Below are 23857 nucleotides of genomic sequence, written 5' to 3' on the forward strand. Positions count from 1 at the left end.
AAATCAGCTACAGAGAAGTTTCTGTATGAGTAACACGAGCCAGGGATTTGAATGCACCAACTTCTTGGGGTGTCCCAAGAGCAAAGCAGAAGAGCTGAGCTCATCAAACACATCTTCAATGTGAACAAGCACAGAACTGCTCTGTCTGACCAGATGCACACTGTCCTAAGGAAAGCAGTCTCACAAGCTGCTAAAGATTTAGGAGGAAAATGTACAAGAAGATGAATATTTCTTTTCTTTCGTTTTCATTAATAGAAACAGATTAAAACAACCACGATTTTCTAAGCAAGGCAAGCTACCAACCTGTCTCTTTCTTATGCAGAAAAACAGATGCTGTGTCTGCTGACCAATCTGGGTGATGTGTTAAAAGGCAAATGACAAAACCTCCTAAAATGTGTCACTAGGTCAAAATGCTACCTTCACTCACTTGAATACTAATTTTTCAGGCTCCAGTCAGGCTATCCTAACATGGACAGTAAACCAAAACTTGGCAGCAGCCACATGCTGCTTCTCCCCTTTGACACAACAAATAACCACCTCATTTCATTGTTTCTAAACCTCTCTATAAGATTTTATCCCAGGTGTATATTTACCTGCTTTCAAAGCAAGCTTGGGGTTTTTTTTGCTAAAAGAAGATACCCTGGGCACACACTTTCTTTTTGCCAAGTTTGTATTTGTTTTGAATGTATTTTGAGAAAGAAATTGGACAGGTGTCTAAAGTTCAAGATGTACAGGAAATTATTCAGCAGCAGATAGGATTGACACAGCACCCTTGTAATTCTATAGATCCCCTAACAAATGTTAGAAGTTTCTGTGTTACACCAAACACAGGACAGAAGCAGGAAAGGATGGCAAAACCTCAGTCTCACAGTTCTTGGGCTAAAACATCCTGAATGAACTTCAGTGTACGTTGATACAGGAAAGCATCCTTCTTCTTTGGCTTGCAAATATTCAGATGATTAACATCCACTGGAATAAGGTCTCCAATTCCTATTTCTGGAAAAGGGAGAATAAAAAAAAGTTCATACCAGAGCTCATAAGACAACCTAGACTGAAAAGAAGATCTTGCATTAGCAATTTCTCTCTCAAAAACAACTTCTCCCATCTTCAGCAAAACTCTTTGTTCATCATTATTTTTTCATGTGCTAAAAGCATCAGCACACACAGTTATGGCCTGATAGAGCTCTGTGCTGCCACAAAACCCACACTGGCACACAACACCATCAGGTCAGAGTTCTACTGTCTTTGTTTGAAATACACAAATGTACATTTCTCCATACAGACAATTTTGCTGAAACAAAACTTTATTTACTGATAGCACAGTCCTGACTGAGGTTTAAGCATTGATATGATCAGGGATGTAGTTTAATGCATGGTAACTTGAATCTGATCACCACTAATTGCCCATATCCCTCACACAAATACTTTGACATGGACATTAAAATTTGGACTACAATGAACCTGAAATATGCTGTGAATCCCTATACACATTTCCAGATAAATGAAATATTTATGTTGCTTAATTGTAGAATACAAATATTCCATTTTCAGCTACTGATTTTGGGTACACTACAGCATTTATTCTTTCTTGACAGCCATCACTACTAACTTTGCAGTTAGCATGCTCTGACTGCCACATTCCAGTTTATTGGCTATTCACTCATTACCTAGAGAAATCCTCCATTTTGCTTTGACTTCTGTACCTCAAGCCATGTAAAATTACACTAGAGCAGGATGAAGCTCTGCTTTCATGTGCCCAAGCAGACATGCAAGAAACAGGGAGCTGCTGCTCATCAGCCTGTCTTTTGAACAGTGGCCTGCTACAGACTGCCATGTGCCCTCTAAAGGTTTTCAAGAGCACTCCTGTGCTGCCCTAGGTGTCACCCCAGAAGGGGAGACACGATACAAAATTACAAGTGCGAACTACACGCTTGGGTTCTGTTATTCAGCTCTCTTTTTAACCTTACTTTGTTAAATAATAACAAAAAAGGTCCAGTTTTTCAGTCCTGACCAATAACACTGCATCAGTAACATTTCTGCAAAACATTGCTGCTCAAGAGGATATGCTGCAAAAGACTGCTAAATAGTGACTCAGATAAACAGGGATGTATAATCCATCTTTTTCAGAGTATCTAACCTTGCACTCAAACTAGTGGATTTAGCTGGTGGAAAGTCTGATCTAAAAACCTACCAAGGCAGTGGTTTCTGGCTTTACAAATACCTTGGGCAGTACAAAAGAAAGACTGAAAATGTAAGACTTGAAACAGTTTTCTAAGTTGAACACACATAAATAAAAGCAAGGGAAAAAAAAATTGGTCTCCCTTCTCCTAAAAAAGGCAAAAAGATGGAGGGAGATCTTCAGGAGGCAAACTCTATTGCTGGAGTTCACGAGATGTGGAAGGTAAAGGATTCTGAACTCTGAATACCAGCTTTGTGACTTTTTCCTTCCATTAGCAGTTGATTAATTTTCTTTCTTAGTTTTTTAAAGGAGAAAATAGCTGGAATTTGCAGAAGCATCTGAAACACTATGCAGCCTACCTATACAAAGATAAACCACAATTAGTCATAATTCCAAAGAAAAGGACTCCAACATCAGACCAGGGTCTACCCTGCTTTTTTAACAAATTCTGATTTCAGAATTGTTATTCTGATTTCAAAAAATCAAAACAAACAACTGCTATTCTAAGATTTAAATGTAGCTGCTTCTGATCTCAGCAGGGAGGCTCCCAAAAACCCCCACACTGTAATGGACTTATTTTTCTAGGTTTTTTACCATAATATTTATCACCTTTTCTCATTATAGATGCTTACATCAATATGCATCAAATCAAATAAATTAAATGGCTATTTCTCACTTACCTGCTGACTCCACAGGTACAACGTGCAGTTTTATCATGCTGCCTATGTGTGTTGGTAGGGTTTCTGCAAAACTCAGCACTGAAAATTTCTTGTCTTTGGCAAAAGACAAGAAGTCATCATTCAGCTCTTTAAGGGCAGGAGAATCTGAGGAAGAACAACATAATTTTTGCAGTGTTATAAGATTATAGCATTGTTCTGGCACAACTACATTGCTAGAGATGTTTTTATTGCTATGACAGTAAAAGGTGCAGCATTTTGTTTATAATCCCTTTCCCCAACTAGCATATGCAACAATTTCTTCTGACTCCCCCTTTTCCCCTCACCTCTGCAATCAAATGAAACAGCTACTCAGAATTACTTGCAATAATTCAACACACAACCCAAACCATAAAAAGGAGGTTTGTTGTTTCTCCCCAGCTTTCTCTGACAGCACAACGAAAAAACCCAAAGCACCAAGAAGAGATTAGCAGAGTTCCTGTTGCTAGATGGTAGCAAAGTGAACATACCCTTGCTGAGCTCTTTAACCTCCACAGATGGGAAGAGGAGATATCTGGCATTTATAGAATATTCAGCCAGCTGGGAACCATGGTGAGGTACGCTATAAAATACGATTCCTCTGGTGTTGTTTACAATTTTATCCATTTCTGGATTCTTGGAAGCATCCACCAGCATCTTTTTGACTAGAAGACCTGGCAACAGAAGCTGAATTAATGTAGGGATTTAAATCACTGGGAAATAATGACCATGCTATATTAACCATGAAACAACTAACCATATTCTTGCCTTGGTTGATTAGTCCTTAGATTGTCAAATATGTAAGATTAACTTGAAAAAAACCCAAACTACGCTTGAGGAGGCATCAATATAAAATGTCAATGAATTATGCAAATCCAATTTTGATTTGTTTTATGTGTTGCTAATGACATTTACTATATGCCTGATCATGGAGAAAATTTTGCCTCTGGATTTCCATTTACATGAATTTCAACTCATTGAGTTTTTAAATCAACACAGTAAGAACAAACAGCAAAAACAATCCTTTCAAAATGCATATGCTAAATATAATGCATTAAGAAAGTAGAAATCTGTTTTTCATATCTAGGTCTTTGCCAATTTTTTTAATAAACCATTCTGAATAATTGCATTTTTACCTCAATTTGGTTAATGGCTTGTTCTGAAATCTTTAATGCAAAGAAATGCTTTATATCAAACAGGCAACATGCTTACCACCCATGCTATGGGATACCCACACCAGAGGTCGGTCTCCAATCCCAGCAGCTTTGAGCTTGTCAAGCAGCTCACTGCTCCTGAAAGCAATAGATTCCCTGCAAAGAAAAAACAAACACAGGCATAATGGAGTGTGACAAGTTCAAAGGCAATGTTAAAACACAAGAAATTTTAGTGCTGCACATTTAGGAAAGTTAATTAGGTAAACAAATATTAATTATTTAATTATTGTTTCTACATTGAAAAAAGCCAAGAACTTTTGTAAGGATTGCTTCACAAGGACAATGGGAATTGAGCTAAATTCAGTTTCTTGCTCTTGCTAGAAAGTCTTACTATAACTTCGTTCAGCAAACATTTCTGTTTTCTTGACAAATTGTTTTATGGAGTTTTAAATAGTTTCATTTACACATTGTAGCAAAACAGTTGTTATTCTATGAAAGCAACATCAACACATAATGAACACAGAACATGAACAAACCTCATACACTTTGCTAAACAATGCTCAAAATGTGGAGCAATGCACAGAAATTTAAAAACTAAGTGCATGATCAACCACTACATTTCAAAAATCACAACTAATGTCAGTTACACTTGCCAGACAATCTCCAAATGCTTTCTGTTGGAATAGTATGAAAGCACAATCATCTCCATTTTATAAATGAGAAGACTGAGCTCTGGAAGGGATAAGCTACACATTAAAATTTGAAAATGAATCTGCAGTAGAACCAAAACAAAGCCAATGCCAATGCCCAATCCAAGCTTGAAAGTGCAACACTTGCAGTTTACTCTGCTCCTTCCAGTGTAACAAGAATCAAACACAAAAGGCCCTTAGGTAATGAAAACATCAGGATATGGGGGCAACCACTGTGCAAAATAACTCACTTCATCTCTATTGGTCTCAGCATTCTCACTAGAAATTGCTTTATAACACATATAAAAAGAATAATCAAATGTGTCTTTTCAGATGAGCAGCACGCTCTAGGCTAGCAGAGAGACAGAAAAACTCACTTTTGAAACAGTGAATGAGACTGTACATTTAAGAGCAAACCTCAGGTTGCTTTTCTACTGCGACCTCATTGTTCCTGCTAGTTAAAAATATCTTCAATATTTTTCTTTCATTTATTATTTAACCATATAAAATTATAAAATTATCAAATATTATGGTTGTGTGACCATAAATAGATGGTAATGTAATTTTCCATTTTATAATGAAAAAGATGTTATCTTTGGGAAATAAAAAGGAAATCTATGTTTATTTCTTTTAACATGCTTACTCCAGACAGACACAAGAAGAGTTTTCTTAGAATTACAGAATCATTTACATTTAAAAGACCTGTAAGATCATGGAGTCCAACTGCTAGCCCAAGGTGGACAGTCAAGTCCACCACAAACCCATGTCCCTAAGATCCTTACCTGCCTGTCTTTGTATTATCTTCAAGGATCAGGACTCAACCACTTCCCTGGGCAACCTCTTCCAGGGCTTGACGATGCTTTTAGTGACAAATTTCTTCCTAATACCCAATCTAAACTTCCCCTGGTGCAATTTAAAGCCAATTCCAGTCTTCTTGGACCTGCACAGGTAACCACCTACATGCTCCTTACTGTAATTTTTCTGCCTAATTTCAAATAAGCACATTAACAGTCATGTGTTCCTCATTTTCTCCCTGCTTACATGTTTTCCTTAATGCAATAATTGCATTGATCTTTCATATAGCCAAAGAGGGAATGGACAACTACCAAGTTCCCAGTCTATTATACATGTTGAATTTTTTTTCTTTCCTGCACAAAAAACATTATTGATTTTCAGATTCTTAACTTGTAAGCAGCCATGCACGTGCCCCTGCTGCAGTGCACAAGTTGAATTTACAGTACTAATGACATGCTTAAATATCTGCATAAATGTTTGAAGGATTCTGATTTAAAGATCACTGAACCTAATAATCAAATTCTATTGAAGACAAAAAACCTCTACAGGTTCAAAGTGTTCTTATTTTTCAACATGTTCAGTGGTAGCATCTTCCTCTGACCTACCCTGTTTAAGGTCAATAAAAACAGCATTCCTCTGGCAAAGGCAATTACACTCTGATTGAATCAGATATAGTTATTGTATTTTATCATCAAAGTAACATTTTTTGAACAACAGTATGTTTGTATCAGCAAGAGTGTGGCCAGCAGGACTAGGGAAGGGATTGGTGAGGCCGCACCTCGAGTCCTGTGTTCAGTTTTGGGCCTCTCACTACAACAAAGGCATTGAGGCTCTACACCAGCTCCAGAGAAGGGCAATGGAGCCAGTGAAAGGTCTGGAGCACAAGTCCTGTGAGGAGAGCTGAGGGAACTGGGACTGATTAGCTGGAGCAAAGGAGGCCCAGGGAAGACCCTACCACTCTCTACAATCACCTGAAAGGAGGGTGTAGCTGGGTGAGGGCTGGCCTCTTCTCCCACGGAACAAGTGACAGAGACAAGAGATAACAGGGAAGGTTTAGGTCGGATATCAGGAAAAATTTCTTTATCAAAAGGGTTGTGATGCTCTGAAACAGGTTTCCCAGGAAGTGGCTAAGTCCCCATTCCTTGAAGCTTTTAGAAGGCATGTGGATGTGGCACTGAGGAACGTTGTTTCGTGGTGGCCTTGGCAGTGAAGGGGTACTGCTTGTACTTGATCATGTAAAGGGTCTTTTCCATCCTAGATGTTTCTATGAAAACATATGCTTCATTTTACCAGGAGTATAAAGCCATAGTACAGTGATTTTTTTGCTGTGCTTATGAAGCATTATTGTACCACTTTAAAAAAGACACCCTTTAAGAAATAAAGTTGTATTTTCATTAACTAATAGCATCATTTAGTGTCTCCCTTCACATGAAGCAAAACAGACTGTAAGAATTCATGAAATTGCCACATGTAACTATCCGTGAGGCTAAAAACTTCAGAATAACATGACTAGACTTGATATTTTTCCTAATTTGATTTTTCAAAGCAACAGGAAAAGTTAAATGAACTCTTTCACAGCTTTACAGGTTTATGTCCTGCCCCCACCCCAAACTGCAGATGCTGCATTTCTTACCTTTGAGCCTCAACAGGACATTTTGCTTTCCAGTCACTCAAATGGGTGTCATACTCCACAGATATGATTCTAAGGGAAGGGCAGTCTGAAGCAAGCCATGTCTAAATTAAAGAAAAGCAAAACCAAAGGAACTTATAATCAATGTACTTAAATTCTTGAAAACAATGGAGAAAAGATGTTACCATGGAGACAATATCAAGAAAGACTTTTGCTCTTCAGTTAATCCCCAAATAGATGTTACACCAGGATTATCATTCTTTTATCACATGCTGGTGAACTCTAGATTGTTTCTGAACCACAAAGCAGGCAAAGAATGAAGATTCCTCTCTAACTCGTGCATTCCTGGCTCCCTCTCCTGGGTGCAACGAGTTACTATGATTACCCACAGGACTGATCAGTTCAAATTTCAGAGACACTTTTAGTGGCTATACCAGTGTGAGTTTGTTTGGAGCAGTAATTACACATTCACCAACAACACTTAAATAGCAATCTGCACAAAGTAAGACATTCAGACACCTAGGTTAAGAAAGGGAACTTAATTTAAAATGTTATTCTGTAAGTCTTGCAATGACGTTCCATTAAAAAAAGAAAAAGAAAAGAAGAGAGAGCATAAGGAAAGCAGCCATTGCCTCCTCTTTCACTAGCATGTGAATGATGTTGAGAACATGAAACTTAGCTGGGATTTTTCCTTGCAAGAACAACAAACAAGTCATTAACAAAAATTTATCATCAGGAACTTGAAACTGCCATTTGTATAACAAACTATGAGTAATTGAATTTAAAAAAGACATCTGCCAGACAGTGTCCTTCTAGATGCTCTCATGAATGAGCAAACAGCAGCCACATGTGAAAACGTCACTGTCTCTTTACCTTTGGCCAGCACTGAGTATAGTCCTCCTCCCCTTCTGAGGCCTTTCTATCCGAACGCCGGTCAATGTCCTGCTGTCGCCAGGTTTTAAATGCTGCTCCCAAAAGACCATGAACGAAAAGGATGTCTGCTCTGACAGGCTGGCTGATCAACCAAAAGGAAATTTTAAGAGATATGTGGTATGTGTTCTTTCAAACAACAAAATTATCTTCGAACTTTTAACCTAAGGGATGCCAAAATGTTTTTTCTAACATTACACGTGACTTCTTACCTTATGGACAACATTTCAGGATATTTCAAAGAGCATACTCGGATAAAAATAAAAACTAAGGAAGCACACAGAAGAAAGATATAAAATGAGGTATGGAAAGTACACACCTCACAAATCATAATTTTCTATAATGAAAAACACCTTTCCTGCCAGCTATTGTTCCTGTGGCTTGGTAGCTCCAGCCTTATCATCACATTAGGTCTTCACTGTAACCAGAGTAACACCAATGACCCAGGGAATAGTTACTATTGACAACCATGCTGAAGATTGCTCTAGTCCCAGACACACCATCACTATTACTGAGGATGCAAATTTACTGCATCTTAGGCCAATGTGCTGTTGCCAGTAGAATAATTACAAGGCACTGTATCCCAAGTCAAACAGTTGCAACCCACACAAAGCAGTAATTAATTTCATGTTCTGTCTTCTGATTTTCCAGGCATTACAGTAATACTCTGTCCACACCTAGGCACTACTCCAACCACTTTTACTGTTCTTCTACTTGAGAATCTAAATTCAGTCCTTTCAACCCACCAAAGAACAGGAGAGGCAAGGTAACATCAGTCAGTACAGCAGCACTCTGATGCCAACTCTTCCAAAGTTTTGTAACAGAACAGCAGAACAAGTAACTCCAGCATGTACAATGATTCCTTCTACTTTACCTGCTACGATATTGTGGATGCAAGACATAAACACCATCTGGATATTTTTCTTTCACCATGTCCCTGTCTAGATTAGCCAAAGCTCTGGATGCATGAGAAGACTGAATGATGTGTGGGGATTTCATTACTTCAGCAAGTACAGAAACCCAACCTACATTGAGAAAAGGAAGAGGCAGGTCAACTAACAGAAACATCATCTGAACAACAGAATTCAGCAACACCAACCATCAAACCATACATCTGAAAATAGATGTTAAAACTTAAGGATGGCAATGTCAAAATAAATTATTTCAATCTACTCTTTACCTCAGGAAACTCAAGGCTAAGTAAGTGGAATCTCCTAAATTCAAAAATTCAGATGTATTTTACTACTGTTCATCTTATGATCTGAAGAAGAACCCCTTCTCAGAAGAAAAAGAAAGTGTATCAGCAGGCCAGTACAGCTGTAGCAAGGACAGATCTCAAATCTCTTTTTGCAGGTAAAATGCCAGGAAGATGGAGACAATGAAGCTTAAAGCATAAGAAAGGCATAGAAAACAACCTACAGGAGAAATGGCAGGTAAAAAAATTGATGCTTGCTGTGAGAGTACAATAATTTCTAATTTTAAAATCCAGCATAAGAAAAATTCTCTATGTGATTAAAATATCTTTGCTATTCTAAAATTTGTATACTGTTTATACATTAGAAACATAGGACAATTAAATTGGATACAATCCTCAATAACATTTTAAGTCAAAGACACTATGACTTACAAACACTTTATGATACTCTAAGGCGTAAAATTTTCTCAAACATGGATGGGAATTTTCACAGACTACTGAGAAATGTGAAGGAATATCTTTTATGTGTATATGCACACGTTTCTTCAAAATCCTGATAAATTTTGTTGCTAGCAAAAACAGCCTATAAATCACAGTTACATTACAGTCAAGTCCATAAATAAAACCTGGGAATTTACTTCACGAGCATTGCTTCAAAACCATGTACATTATGTTGCTACTAGTATAGCCAGTAAGATGCTAAGATTCAAAATAATTTACTCTAGACTGAGGAAAAGAGCAAATTAACATCTGAGTTTTGCCTTAAACTAACAAATCTACTAGGACCTTTGAAGACTGTAATCTTTATTTAAGAATAATGTATTCAAATTATGTTTCTGAGCAGAATATATGCTGACCACTATGAAAGTTGTACTTAAGAAGAATACTACCTAAAGTCTGCTTTCAGTTCTCCAAACACAATGGAAGGCTGCCAAGATAGTCTGACTAAAACTAACTTGGTCTCTGGTTTTGCACTTCTCTTAAATGAGTCAAGATGAAGAGTCAAAAAGAACTGTTCAGAATCAAAAATAAGTGTTCTGCCCCCAGACACCCCATCACAGTAATGCACTACATATTTTTCTTCTTCCCGTGCCAGCAGTTTTTGCAAGAACAAGAGCCTTAGAGGTTCTTTCTTCTTATGCATCATCCAGCAATAAACAAGAAGCTTTATCAACTCTGGACTAGCAGTACCTGACCGCTCATCTCTGGAGTTTGAAACAGGAGAGTCAGCTGCTCCCTGGGACAGAGCTCTCAGTACAAAAGGAATTTTAGAGAGTGAATCCATTTCTTCTTCTATATGTATGGTTTCAATAATCATTAGAATTTAAGAATGGTGCCAGAGTCCAGGACAAAGGCCTTTATGTCCAGCTGCCTTTCTTTAGAAGTGAGCAGTGGAAGCTGCAGACCAATATAAGAATAGAGCAATAAAAGGACAATTATACAGTTCTGATTCTAGTCTATACCGTCAGATTTCCTGCAGTCAACTTTGTTTCCATTTGTAGAACTTTATGGATTTTTCATTTCATGAATTTGTCTCATCACTCTTTGAAGCTTTGTGAGTCTTCAACTACCATAATGCTTTGTGGCAAGTTTTATTTTGGTCATGCAATATATGGAAAATACTATTTATTTGTTCTGTCTCTTTAGAATTTAATGTGCAAGAACCTTTGGTCTGGCATTACAACAAACAGCAGATGACCATTCCCTCTTGGCCAGTGAAGAGACTTTTATGAATCTCCATCATATTCTCTTTCAGCTGCTTTTTCCATGCTAGGTGTCTCAGTCTAGTTATTTGTGCTTCATATCACAGCCATTGCAAATTTTTAATCACCCTAACCATGTTTTCCTGTGCCTTTGCTACTTCTCCTTTGTGTAAAAACGCACACTGTGTTTAACATCAAACATCAGCTTGGATTTACAGAACTGCATATTGACATTTTCTATCTATTTATTTTACTTCTTTATCTGAAACCTAGAACAGAAATCTACCACTGACACAGCTTTCCTTTTACCTGCACGTACTATGGATGAGTGAAGACGTTCATCCAAAGCCATGTTCCCAATAATGCGGATTATGTTCCTCTGTATCTTGGCTGAATCTTTACGTAGCTGGTATATCCTCTGCAGCAGCTGGAGGCCTCCTTTAGCTTCAATTTTATCACAGTGAGAAGAAATCTGGCATTACAAAGTAAATACAGTGACAATAAATAGATGATCTGCAAAAGGTTTTTTAGACACGGTTAATTCATAAATTAGGGAGTTTTAAGAAGCAGGTATAACATAGCCCTTGTTGCATGGAAACTATATTAGTCTAGAATTTATTATACTATATTTGAAGAGGAAATAGATGTTTTAATATGCAAAATGCATAATTCCTATGAATTGACAACTTGAAAATCTCCGAGTACCACTTCTCTGCCCTCCTTCATGTCTGAGGGGGATGAAATGGTCTCCACTTGGTGGTCAAATTCCAGCTCAAGTTCGAGAGTCTGAACAGGTCAATTGTCTGTATTTGCTAAAGCACTATCTCAACCAGAGGCACATGTCCATCACCCAAAAAGCAATCATTATAATTCCTTCTCTTCAAAATGAAAAAGATTTTAAAAAGATTTTTTTACATTACAGATAGTACTGCTATCATTACTGATCCTAAGAGAAACAATTTAGTCCAGATGAATATGCAGGGTAGCTTTGGAACTGCTGATATCCTCAAGCCTGTGGCTTTCAACAGGCATTTGGAATGAGTACAGTCACAACTTGCTTAAACTGAAAATCCAGAATATAACAAATTCCAGACAAAGTCAGAATTTCTATGTATATGGAAGATGCACTTCATCCATCCCAACTATCAGTAACCATTTGGTGGTCTCAACACTGTTTTTCAGCATTCTAGGCTTCTGAACAATTAAGTTACACAGAAGAATGCAGCAATAGGAAACAAGAAGCAACACTGTCACAAAATGTCTTCCATACTGCTCATCTGTCTACAAAAAGCAGCCTGGTCCTGGGAAGGCCACTGTATTAGCTGCTTGCTGTGCAAAATTCTGCCCAAAGAATACCTTTGTGTATGGGTAAGGTTTGCATTCTGTTCTGGTTTCTGATTAGAGTGAATTCATGACACTATTTTGCTTTGTGGAAACTTGGCATTACATCCTCAGAGCCACCCTTTTACCTCTTCAAAGATACATACAAGTGTAGTACAGGGGAATTTGTAAGGGCGAATTAGAAACAACAAAACTTACACGCACTTCCTCATGAGAAAAAAACCTAATTTGTTACAGGAATGTGTTCACACCCATCTCATTTGCTTAAACATTCTTACAGAAGGAGAACGGGGTAGCAGACAAGGAAATGGCAACTCCTCCCCAATACATGAGAATGCATTAGAGAGGAATGTCTAAAAATGTAGCTTTTCAGTTACAGTTTAAAGACAAGTTACCTTAGAATGCTGTACTAAAGCCTGCAAGCAAAAGAGTTCCACTGTCTCTGAAGGGATTTTACCCAATGTCTCACAATATGGAAGTCCATTTCCTCCAAAACACCATAAGCCTCCCTGAAATGAAAAACCATAAAAATAGTAACACATTTCAAATGGCTACATTAAAAAAAGGATTTCTAATCTAGAATGTTAAGTGTGTAATGATCTATAGAAATTGCTTTAAAGAGTGCACAGCATGCATGCACTCCTCAAAAGTACAAATTACACAACAGTACATCATAAAAGTATTTACTATTTTTAACTGGAAATATTAACTAGATTTTCAGTGTGTAGTTTCCTTAGTCTATTAACTTCAAAACATTCAATAAACAGGGGAAAATCTAGTATTTTGGTTTTGTTAATGAATGTCATCTTTTAAGATCATTTGCTTAAGCATAAAAAAGCAAAAATCAGCGTAACTCTAGACTTGCAAAACTTAGAGGAGGAGGAAGAAAGGTCTTCAATATGTGGCACAGCCTCAGAAGACCAGTCTCTCAATCACGCAGCAGAAAGACCAACATAACCTTAATAAAAATCAAAATACTTCCAAGTGTGATGTCTTACCAAAGCTCCCTTTGTAGCACGAGCTCTGGCTGTGAAAACAGTAAAGGAGTGATAGTGTAAAAATAGCACACTTAACTCTGTCATAGAAAATAAAGTTATTGCACTCTGGAAACTCTAAACGAAGACTGACAAGCATTGTTATTAAAATGACATTCATTTTTGTTATTGCATCTTATAAAAAATAACAATCACTGATTAAGGAAGTCAGAACTTTTAAATTCACAAGACAGAGTGGATGAAACTGACATAAATATTATTTTTAAACAATAATGGCACTTTAAATGACATTCCTAAAGCCACTTAAGAAGTTGTTGCACAGACACAGTTGGAGAATTCCTAGATCCAGGTCCCAACAGACCACAGACTACTGCAATTCTGGTTTAGTAACAGGGACCCATTTCAAAGAGGCACTTCCATGTGATGTAACAGCGTTTACTATTTAAGGTGTGCTAACAACCTACCATTTTACTAGAGACTTAAGTGAGGTTTAATAATCTCATCAGTAAAAGAACATTCAAACAACAGTAAGATGAAATGTGAAAAATAATTTTATGAGCACTACAAGGGGAAGGAATGTTTTGGACAGTGTTGAAATTTCTGCTTAATGGGAAGGCTTCTAAGATATAATCTTTAACTACACCTTTCAACTAGCACAGCTGGGAAATATAAACAAGCTTTTAAGCAGACAGACTGCTTACAGACTATTTACAAGAGATTTTACTCATGTTCTACAATCACTAAGTGTCTGTATTTCTCTTCCTTTTACAATGATAAAAAATATAGAAAAAGATTTGTATCTTTGAGCTCTGCAGGAACAAAGAGCCCAAACAGTTCTGTTCTGCAGATGGAAACTCACCCTTTGTGCAGCAAGAGTCTGGCTACTTTCACGTAATGCAAGAGATGTGAAGTACTGGACACATGGATCAAGACCAGTCTGAGGTAAAGATACCAACAACAAGCGAAGTTCATCTTCTATGGGATAGTCCTGTGAGAAGTAAGCATGAACAGCTTTTAGGTTACTTTGTTCAAAGCATGAAGCGAAATACAGAAGAGAGAAATATTTGAAATAATGGACTCAGCCATACTAATGAGGCTATAAAATATGAACCTTGGACTTAAGTGCTCTGTAACTTCAGTTTAATAGTTTTATCTGTAAAGACTTTGGAAACTAATAATTACAAACCACAAAATAAATGATAAAAAACAAGCTTTACATTTCATATTTTGGTGATATTATTCTAATGGCTCCAAAGAGCAGAATAAAAACCAACTCCTCTTGGCAGCGGAAACTTAAAAGTTCACCCTTAACTACACAGAAATTCTCATAGAATCATAAAATACTCAGAATTGCAAATGACCCACAAGCATCATAGAAGTCCAACTTCTGGTCCTGCACAAGACCATGCCAAGAATCATACCATGTGCCTGAGAGCATTTTCCAAAAGCTGCTTGAGTTCTGTCAGGCCTGGGGCCATGACCACTTCCCTGGGGAGGCTGTTCCAGTGCTCAACCACCCTCTGGGTGAAAAACTTTTCCTGATATCCAACCTAAACCTCCCGTGACAGAGCTTCAGGCCATTCCCTCAGGTCCCGTCACTGGTTGCCAGAGTGAAGAGGTGAGTGTCTGCCTTTCAGCTTCCCCTCACGAGGAAGTTGTGACTGCAATGGTCTCCTTTCTGCTCCAGGCTGAACAGTCAACTGACCTCAGGCACTCCTCATGCGGTTTCCCCTCAATACACCATCTCTGCCCTCCTTTGGACACTAAGAGTCTAATATCTTTTTTATACTGTAGTGCCCAAAACTGCACACAGTGCTCAAGGCAAGGCCACACCAGTGCAGAGCAGAGTGGAACAATCACCTTCCTCATCCACCAGCTTGTGATGCTGTGCTTTTGGTGCTGCTCCATTAAAATGAATGCATAAATTATTAGAAAAAATAAAAGACATTTCTTTAATGTTTGGTCTGAAAAACTAATATAAGTATTCATTTAACATATATTGATATATTGACTGATAGGTCAAACAAAGTAATTTTATTTGCCCACCATCATTGAACTTGCTGTTATTCTAATTCTTTGATAAAATCAGAGATGGAGACTTACTTGTGTAGGGTTGCCACAATGATTTGCTTCAACTTCCTAAGCAGCAGATTGCCAAACTCTTAGCTTCAATCACCAAGCAATCACACTGCTGTGAAAATATATCCACAACCATATACCAGTGTAACCTAGTATTTAAGGACTGACTGGTACAGATCCTCTATCACATAATGTTACAAAGGCAGGAAATCAAAAACTGAGAATATCACACCCAATCAAAGCTGATATTCAGAGTTCTGTTGGTTAAGATACACAGGTATTTTCTGACAGGGCCCTCTGCCCCTCTTCATTTTATTAGCAGTCCAAAACACCTTGAATATTATACTTCATATGCCAGTTCTGTTTATTGAACAAGCTGCTGACATGAGTCCTCAGACCATTACATATATAATAAATACACACACATTTAAAACGTGTTAAGTTTAAAACTAACTTAAAAAAAAAAAGCAAGGCCAAATTTATCTAATAAGGATCTGCTGGCTCCCAAAAGCTGACAGTGAAGAGGTTGGCCTACAGCAGAGCACCACAGTACTGCTGAGGAGACAAAAGGCCTCCAGGAGCATGCTCTGTGTGAAGGATTCTGTCAGTGCCAACAAGGCAATCCAGGATGATTTCTTCACATTGCCTACTGGATAGAGACAAGCAGTGTGTCTGCCAGACTGGTAACTGGCTCAGACTTCACTGCTTGTAAATATGTCATGTGGATAACAGTCCAAGAATAAAAATTGATCAATACTTCCAACCTTATTTCTTTCCATCATGCCACTCCCTAATGAAGATATACTCCAGGGTGTATCACATATTACAGTTTTGTATTTTAGTATTTTACTACTAGTCAGTTTTTTTAGAAGAACTTCACTTTCAACAGTTAACAACAAAAGCAGTAAAAAAGAAGTAAGCAATAGAGAATAATCTAATACCTACTTTTCCTTTACTTACAGTCTTTATTTTTGGCAGTGGTGGTGGAGGCAGGAAAAAGCGAAGGTCAACATCTTTGGACCGAGCCAAACCTATAGCAGTCCTTTGATCACAGGTTTGAGCAGCTGTGACATACTGATAATCTGTTGTACAAGAATTTCAATGTTAGAGTTAAAACTACCCTTATATACTTCATTTTGTTTTAAATGTAGTTTGTGATCTACTTTGTAAATATACTCAAAAAGAAGAACCATCTCTCAAAGTCTACCTAGAAAAACCCTTTGATTTTCTAGCCACAAATTCTAAAAGTTAAAAACTGCAGATGTTAGACCAGCACTACACTGAGCTGAAATACACCTGGGCACTAACTGTTCATTATAGGCCAGTTTGATTATTCAGTGGCAAACAGAAGGAAAAGAAAAGAAAACCTTAAAGTGGATTAACACTTTTTTCTACAAAAATTTGCTTCTATTCCTGTTACTGTTATACAATTCTAGAACAAAACTGACAAGCCACTTAAAAGACACTTTTCACAGTCATATATTGGCAACACCTTTCCTTTGTTGCAGGTAATTTATACCTGAAACTGAAATGAACTCACTGGAGCTGAACACTTTGTCCTAGTTGTGAAAAATTAACACATACTTTCAGTCCTAAACTTTCTTGACTTGGTTTTGAAGCATCAGGTTTAAAAAAAGCCTGTTTCCCTCATGGGGCAGTTGGCAAGAATAATCAGTGTTTCTGAAATGTCCAAATACTACAATAATGAGCGCTACAGAGAAAGGGAGATAACAAAAGGCAACTACATTCCTGATACTGGACACGTTGTGCTCTGAAATCACCTGCTAACAGTATTTGTCTACAAAGGACAAAGCTCAGTACGCCCTAGCTTTGAAGCATTTTCGAACACACTTTGCTGGTGTAAATTGCCTGTGGAAATTATTTAGAATTTTTAAAAGGCAAATTGAAACAAGATAAATCCCATGGCATGGAATTGCACTGGAAAAGATCCACAACTGACTAAATTACCAAAATGAGAGTCCAGAACGGAATGTCACATAGTTTATGTAGCCTGGTGATGGAGGGGAGAGTAGGAAACACAAATACATATATACATACCTCCCCTTTACTTGGGGTTTCAAGGGTATTTGCTGCTAGAGCAAGGGGGAGAACTTATTCAATAATAACTAGGACAAAAAATGGCTTACAGATAATGCTTACACATACAAGCCCTCTACCTCTGGTTTGTCATTACTACTTATCAGCTCCTAACCAATTTTTATTAACTTAACCAAGGGCCTTAAACTCACTCCTACAGGGGCTTATATAAAAAACATCACTGCCAAAACTTGGGACTGCATTAGCAATCCCAGCAGAAAACCCAAGGAACTAAAGAGCATGAACTGCTCTCCATGCCACAGCAATGGTTACAATCCTCTGGTGGGGAAACAGAGAGATGCCTGCACTGCAGAGACTCACACTGTGTCAGGGGATTATGAAAGAATAGCTACTTGAAATGTAAACAATTCCCCCACATTTTAGACCAAGTTTCAGAGCATATTTATGCTTCTTGCAGCTACTAGCTTTTCTTCATGTTATCAGCAGACTTGGAACAGCTAACTGAGACTCTGTGGAATTTCTGGGACAAATGAGGCTACATCAGCATCCATTACCATGCCAGTGACTGTTGCTTGCCAGGTCTTGTACAGCCTGCAGTCGGATTGCTTTGTCTTCTGACTGACTTCTCTTTAAGAGAAGCCATAAGGCACACTCATGATCTTCTCCATCAAAGGTACCGAATTGTTCTTTGACCAGGAAACAAATGAAATCCAAGTTATTATTAATGAGCATTTTAACCAGCCATGTTTCTATTTGAGGTGTACGGAAATATGTTGGTTCTTAATATTTGAGTATTACTTGTTCACAATAATTTAGAGTGTAACACTTTAACCTTAAATTAGTCCTATGAAAAAGGACAGAACGACATCAGTAAAATGCTGGTCCTAAAATGGTGAGTTTGTCTCATTTTAGTGGGACTAAGTAGATACTTAATGTATCTACATGACATACACAACCTCTGGCTGGCATTTACCAACCAGAATTGCCAGCAGAAGCTGCAAGTTATTAGCAACGCTTGAGGCTCTGACCTTGAAGAACTAATTTCATAAGATGACAGTGGAGATGCACATTGCTATAATCATTTAACAGAGAGTTAAATGAGAATAGACAGTTTGCCTCAGGACCACAGTTTCTGATACAAATGGAAATTCTTGTTTAAAATTATTTGGAAAAAGCAGCAACACTGATCCAAAAAACTGTGCTGCTTTCGATTAATACTGTAATTTGACGAAAGCACAGATACTTTTCTAAAATGAGACTCTGAGAGTATTTCATCCCAGAAACACCTTTTTTACACAAAAATGATATCAAATATTAACTTAGTATCTTAACTTTTAAATATCTTCTAGAACAAGGAAAAAAACATCCCTCAAATCTCCTCTTAACCATCACTTTAATTTACTTTAAGAAAATTAATTGTTCTAATACACAGAAAACAGACAACTGACTGATAATCCATAGAAATATAGAAATTGTAAGCTATATTATCACTGTGTCAAGAACAAAAGATTGTGTTGATTTTGTAAGCAAAAAATGTTTTACTTCCTAACTGCCCTACTTCTTACTGTTAAAAAATAACAATCATAGATAAAGTCCTGCTTTCAATACCTACCATTAAAAGGTCTCCGGAAGATTTTAGCTTCTGTTTCTAGAATTCTCCTCACTGCTTTATGGATTTCTTTTCTGGCTTTGTACGTAAACCCTACAAGAGTATTTTTATATTACTGGAAGTCTGAAAGACAGTTCTCTAATCTCACTTTTCGTAGATATATGGAAAAAGAAATACACACACATATACATATAGACACTGTATAAAGAGAATTATCTGATATATAGAGAACCATGTATAGAAAGAACTATCTCAAAAAAACCCCTAAACCAGTCAGCAGCTTAAAATAAATTTGGTGACATTTCTTGGTAACAGACTTCAGGAAATATAACTTTACTTGTTATATAAGGATGATTTCCAGAAACATGGTATTCTATTAGAATTCTGTTTTTAGAACTCAAACAATTATGCATCTTACCTTGATATTCACTTGGACTTAGAGAAGCTGTACGTACGTATACATAGGATTTAAGTTTTTCTTGATGTAGCGCTTGAGTATCAATTTGCAGTAACTTATTTAAGGACAGGACTTCATATGTAATGAATACAAAGCCTCTTTAAAGAAAAAAAAAAAGCTGCATATGAATATCAACTAAAACAACATAATAAAAAGATAGCAATCACATTGGCATAAGTCATAGAGATTTTACGAAATAAATAATAGTCAGAAGATTATTTTAACTTAGCAAAGTAGAGGAAAGGCTATAAAATACTTGAAATAACTTATAACTATCAGAAACTGTGCTTCAAGACTACATTCTACCATGTCTAATGTCCCCTAATATTATCACATTTTTTGAAAGATACACATATTAAAATTTTAACTGTATCCACAAGTTACATATATGCTCATTAGTTACAACTTACCCTATTATAAGTGATCCAGTTACCTTTGCAATTTTTCCTTGAAAAAAATCAAAACCAAATGTCAAACAAAGTTGTGTGCATCACCTCAATATAAACACAGTTACCATTTGATCATCAGACAGCAGGAATACCAACCATTAAGAGCTTTAAAAAAAGCTTTAAGCTTTAAAAAAATTTCCATTGCTCTCTAGCTTTCAAGAAATTATTAACCAAAATTTACAACTGGAGAAAACATTACTTGATTCAGATTTCCTGCTCTCCTAAGCAAGATGATAAAATATGTATACTGCCAGTGCTATTTACTTTGAATATTGCTACCTCTCAATTGCATGCACTGCTTAGCTACCAGAATCAACAGTAATCTTTCTCTGCCTGTAACACTAGCAGTGATTTGCAATTCCAAATAATTTTAAGGAGTTAACTTCTTCTTACAGGTTGCAGCTGTTTCTTCAATGTATATTATTACATACAGGACTATGCATGTTTTTTTGAAAACACCTCCAGAGTCTCCATAAGGAAATACTGATTCAATTGAATTATATAAAAAAATAATTCAATCGAATCTAATTTATAAAGCAAGCAGATAATAAATACATGCTACTTGCAACAATTTGCCTTTTAAACAAAATTATTCCTTCCGGATTTCAGCTACTTTGTATCTACAAAGTTGATTTGATTATCTGGATATAAGGATCTCTATACAGAGAGACTCTTATCATTACCAGCAGCAGCAAACCCAATGTAACAAATCTCACCTATCCTGAATAATTTCTTTTCCTCAGCATGAATTGGGCGATTTGCCCCACAACCACTGCTACCAGCTTCCATCTTTGTGAGGCCATAAGAATTTTGCATGCAGACAAGAGGCAGCAGCTAGATGCTGAAGAAATAACTGGCAGAGAAGTTTGAAAAAGAAAAAAAAATGCAACGCTTCCTGTACAGCAGAAATTGAAATATCCTATCTTTAATGCTCAGAAATAAATTTCAGAATTGTAAAAAATGTCATTATATGGTGAAGACACCAAAGAAAACAGAGACTAATGAGAGCTTGAAGTAAATAAGGAAAAGAAAGAATAGAAACAAGCTTTATTCACTGCTTATGAATGTAAACAGTGAGCAAAGAATGGCTCTAGAGATTACAAAAAAAATCAGATACAAGTGGAATTGAAGATAGTTTAAGGAGATCACATTTAGTTAGGGAAAGACCCTCATCCAGTGTTTGTATCTGTTCCCAGATAATCTGCTGGTGTCATGTTACATATCACTACGCAAAGCAAGGTCAGAAGCAGAGAGCAGGGACAAACAGAAGCTTTTAATCACTAAGCATTCAAGGGCTTAAAACTTCAGTATCGTTTTAATTATGCATGGTGTCATGTCATTCCTTTTTATTAATGCTTCAGATCAATACATAAGGAACTGTACTTACTGATATCATTCCAGGGTATGTGTTTTTTTGTGGCTGGACCAGAAGTTCCTATTTTTCTGTAGCAAAATACACAGTAAGCAGCCACTGACATCCTGCATATTGAGGGGGAAAGAAAAAAAAGTAATGATTGATTTGAGAATTACAGCAGAAATCCTGTAGCATTTTTTCCCAGTCTTTTTACAGCAAAGGTCGTGATGGCAAAGGTCACAATAAACCATGTTTGTGTCATTCCGCTCCATATAAAGCACTCCAATTAAAGAACTCTATAAATTTCTCAATTCGTGGGCTAAATAATGGACTGAATTTCAATTATAAGAAAAGTTTAAAGCAGTTTTTAATCAATTATGTTACTGTTGGTTTTAGTAACTACGTATTTCCAATTAACTTCTCTGTGTCTAGGTTTCCTTTCCTACTTATTAGTCACTCTTCCCTAAATACCAGATATGGTCCTATCTCCATCAAGACATTACTCAGTATGACACAGGCATTAATACAACCTTTTAAAAGTTCATCATTTATTGTGTTGGCAAGTAAGTATTTAATTTTGACTAACAAGACTTAAAGAACCACTACATTAAAAAAAAAACTAACACTTTTTGCATACAGTGCAGAAGTAACATGGAACTCCTATCTTCTAAGCAGAATTTTAGTGTCTGCACTGGTGCAATTGTACTAACTGAAATACTGAGATAATGTCAATTGTACTAACTGAAACATTGAGATAATGTGTTTATAGGGATGTAAAAACATCCACTATCTCTCACACGCTAATCAAATTCTTGTCAAATTAGGTCTCTGTTACCACAATCACAATTAATTCAAAATCACATGTGTAAACCTGATGTTGACATATGGAAGCCTGATATTCTCCTTGAATTTAAGGTATTCTCTGCAGACCAAGAAAAGTGTGTTTATATCACTTTTATCATCAGTGTCCAACATCTCTGAACAAGGGGACTCTTTCTGGGTCCTTCCTTTCACATGTCTTCCCTCTTTTCTTATTTCCTCAAAAGTTTTGATTTTTCCCTTCTCTCTTGCTTGTGTTTGGGAGATTTTTGGAAAACATCAGCATTACCCCAGCACTGTCAAAATCACTGCAGACTGCTTTTTGACTTCTGTCATTTCAACATTGTTTATCCATTCACTTCAACAGAGTACACCACACTGTGAAACACTTTTAAGCCTTTGATCACCAATCCTCTAGAGACACCTCTCCTGCCTCCAAACTCCCCGTCTCATGACAGTTCCTTTACCACCTTTACTCACATTTACTCTTCTCTCGAACCACAGTCTGAAATAAACATGTGGTCCAGTGCCAGCAGGTGCCACAATTACTAAAATTTAAAACATGCGCCTGCAAACACAGGAGGACAAAGCGAGCACCGCTCCTCTGTTGCCAGGAGCTCCTGTTCAGGTCCGAGGGCAAGCATCAAATCATCAATGTTAAGGGTCTGGAATGGACCTTAAAGACCACCTAATCCCAACACCCCTGCCATGGGCAGGGGAACTGCCACCAGACCAAGTTGATCTCGGCCTTTTCCAGCCTGGCCTTGAATGCTTCCAAGGTTGGGGCATCCACAGCCTTCCTGAGAAATCTGTTCCAGCGTCTCACCACCTGCACAGTCAAGAATTTCTTTCAAAATAGCTAATCTAAATGTCTTCCTTTTTCGTTCGTACCCATTACTCCTTGTTCTACAAGTTCCTGATTAAGTGTCCCTCTCTGACTTCCCCGCAGGACCCTTCAGACACGGGTCCCTGGGGTCTCCACAGGACCCTTCAGACACGGGTCCCTGGGGTCTCCACAGGACCCTTCAGACACGGGAAGGTTTCCCTGGGGTCCCCACACAACCTCCTCATCTCTAGGCTGAGCTGCGCACACTTCCTCGCCCTGCTTTCACAGCGGGAGCGCTCCAGCCCCCTCAGCAACTTCGTGGCCCATCTGCAGCCTTGCTCTAGCGGCTCCGTGTCCTTCCGATGCCGGGCAGCCCGGGCGAGGCCTCACCGGAGCGGAGAGGGGGCACACCGCCCCAGCCGCCGGCTCTCGGGGCTGCGAGCGCGCACCGCCGCCTCACGCCGGCGCTCCGTGCCGAGGCACACACAAACACAGCGCAAAGGGACCCATTTCGCACCGTTTCACAGCCGGCCCAGGCAGCTCCGAGCCCCGTCCCGCAGCGGGGCGCGGTCCCCACGCACCCGCCCCGCGGCTGCGCAGCTGGGGCTCATTAGAAAAAAAGACAAGAACACCGCCGCAAACCCGACTTTAAGCGACGCAACACTTAAGCGGGCAAGGAGGCGGGCGGGGGTGGCTCTGCGCCTCTTCCCAAGGCGGAGGAGCAGCGCGCCCGTTACCCCGACCCAGCGCGCCATCCCCGCGGCCCCCGCCCGCGCCGCGCTCCCACCTTCCGCCTGCGCCCGGCTCCCGGCGCCGCCCCGCGCGCCGCGTGACGCCATCGCGCCGCCGGCAGCCCCGCCCAATCCGCGCGCATGCGCAGGTGAATCACTTCCGCCCGCA

The 23857-nt window shown here is 38.3% G+C and overlaps 1 protein-coding gene across 6 annotated transcripts; it reads right to left on the reverse strand.

The window, feature by feature from the left end:
• Positions 1–652: 652 nt before the first annotated feature.
• SERAC1 (serine active site containing 1) lies at positions 653–23806 on the reverse strand. 6 transcript variants are annotated; one of them, XM_064413420.1, is made up of 17 exons: positions 23745–23806; positions 21346–21437; positions 19920–19956; positions 19471–19607; positions 19056–19145; positions 17998–18129; positions 16346–16467; positions 14166–14294; positions 12707–12820; positions 11280–11442; positions 8947–9097; positions 8016–8157; positions 7146–7246; positions 4087–4184; positions 3366–3548; positions 2860–3003; positions 653–996 (listed from the first exon to the last, which is right to left on the reverse strand). In XM_064413420.1, exons 2-17 carry the CDS (start codon positions 21434–21436, stop codon positions 866–868), a joined length of 1965 nt encoding a protein of 654 aa, XP_064269490.1. In that variant the 5' UTR covers position 21437; positions 23745–23806; the 3' UTR covers positions 653–865. The 6 variants fall into 6 exon arrangements, 5 of the variants coding, with proteins under 5 accessions (XP_064269490.1, XP_064269488.1, XP_064269489.1 ...); XM_064413418.1 differs by having other exon boundaries at positions 16331–16467; XM_064413419.1 differs by lacking the exon at positions 23745–23806 and adding an exon at positions 23475–23728 and having other exon boundaries at positions 16331–16467.
• Between the last annotated feature and the right edge of the window lie 51 nt (positions 23807–23857).

This window comes from Passer domesticus, chromosome 3, assembly GCF_036417665.1.
Source record: "Passer domesticus isolate bPasDom1 chromosome 3, bPasDom1.hap1, whole genome shotgun sequence".
Lineage (NCBI taxonomy): Eukaryota > Metazoa > Chordata > Aves > Passeriformes > Passeridae > Passer > Passer domesticus.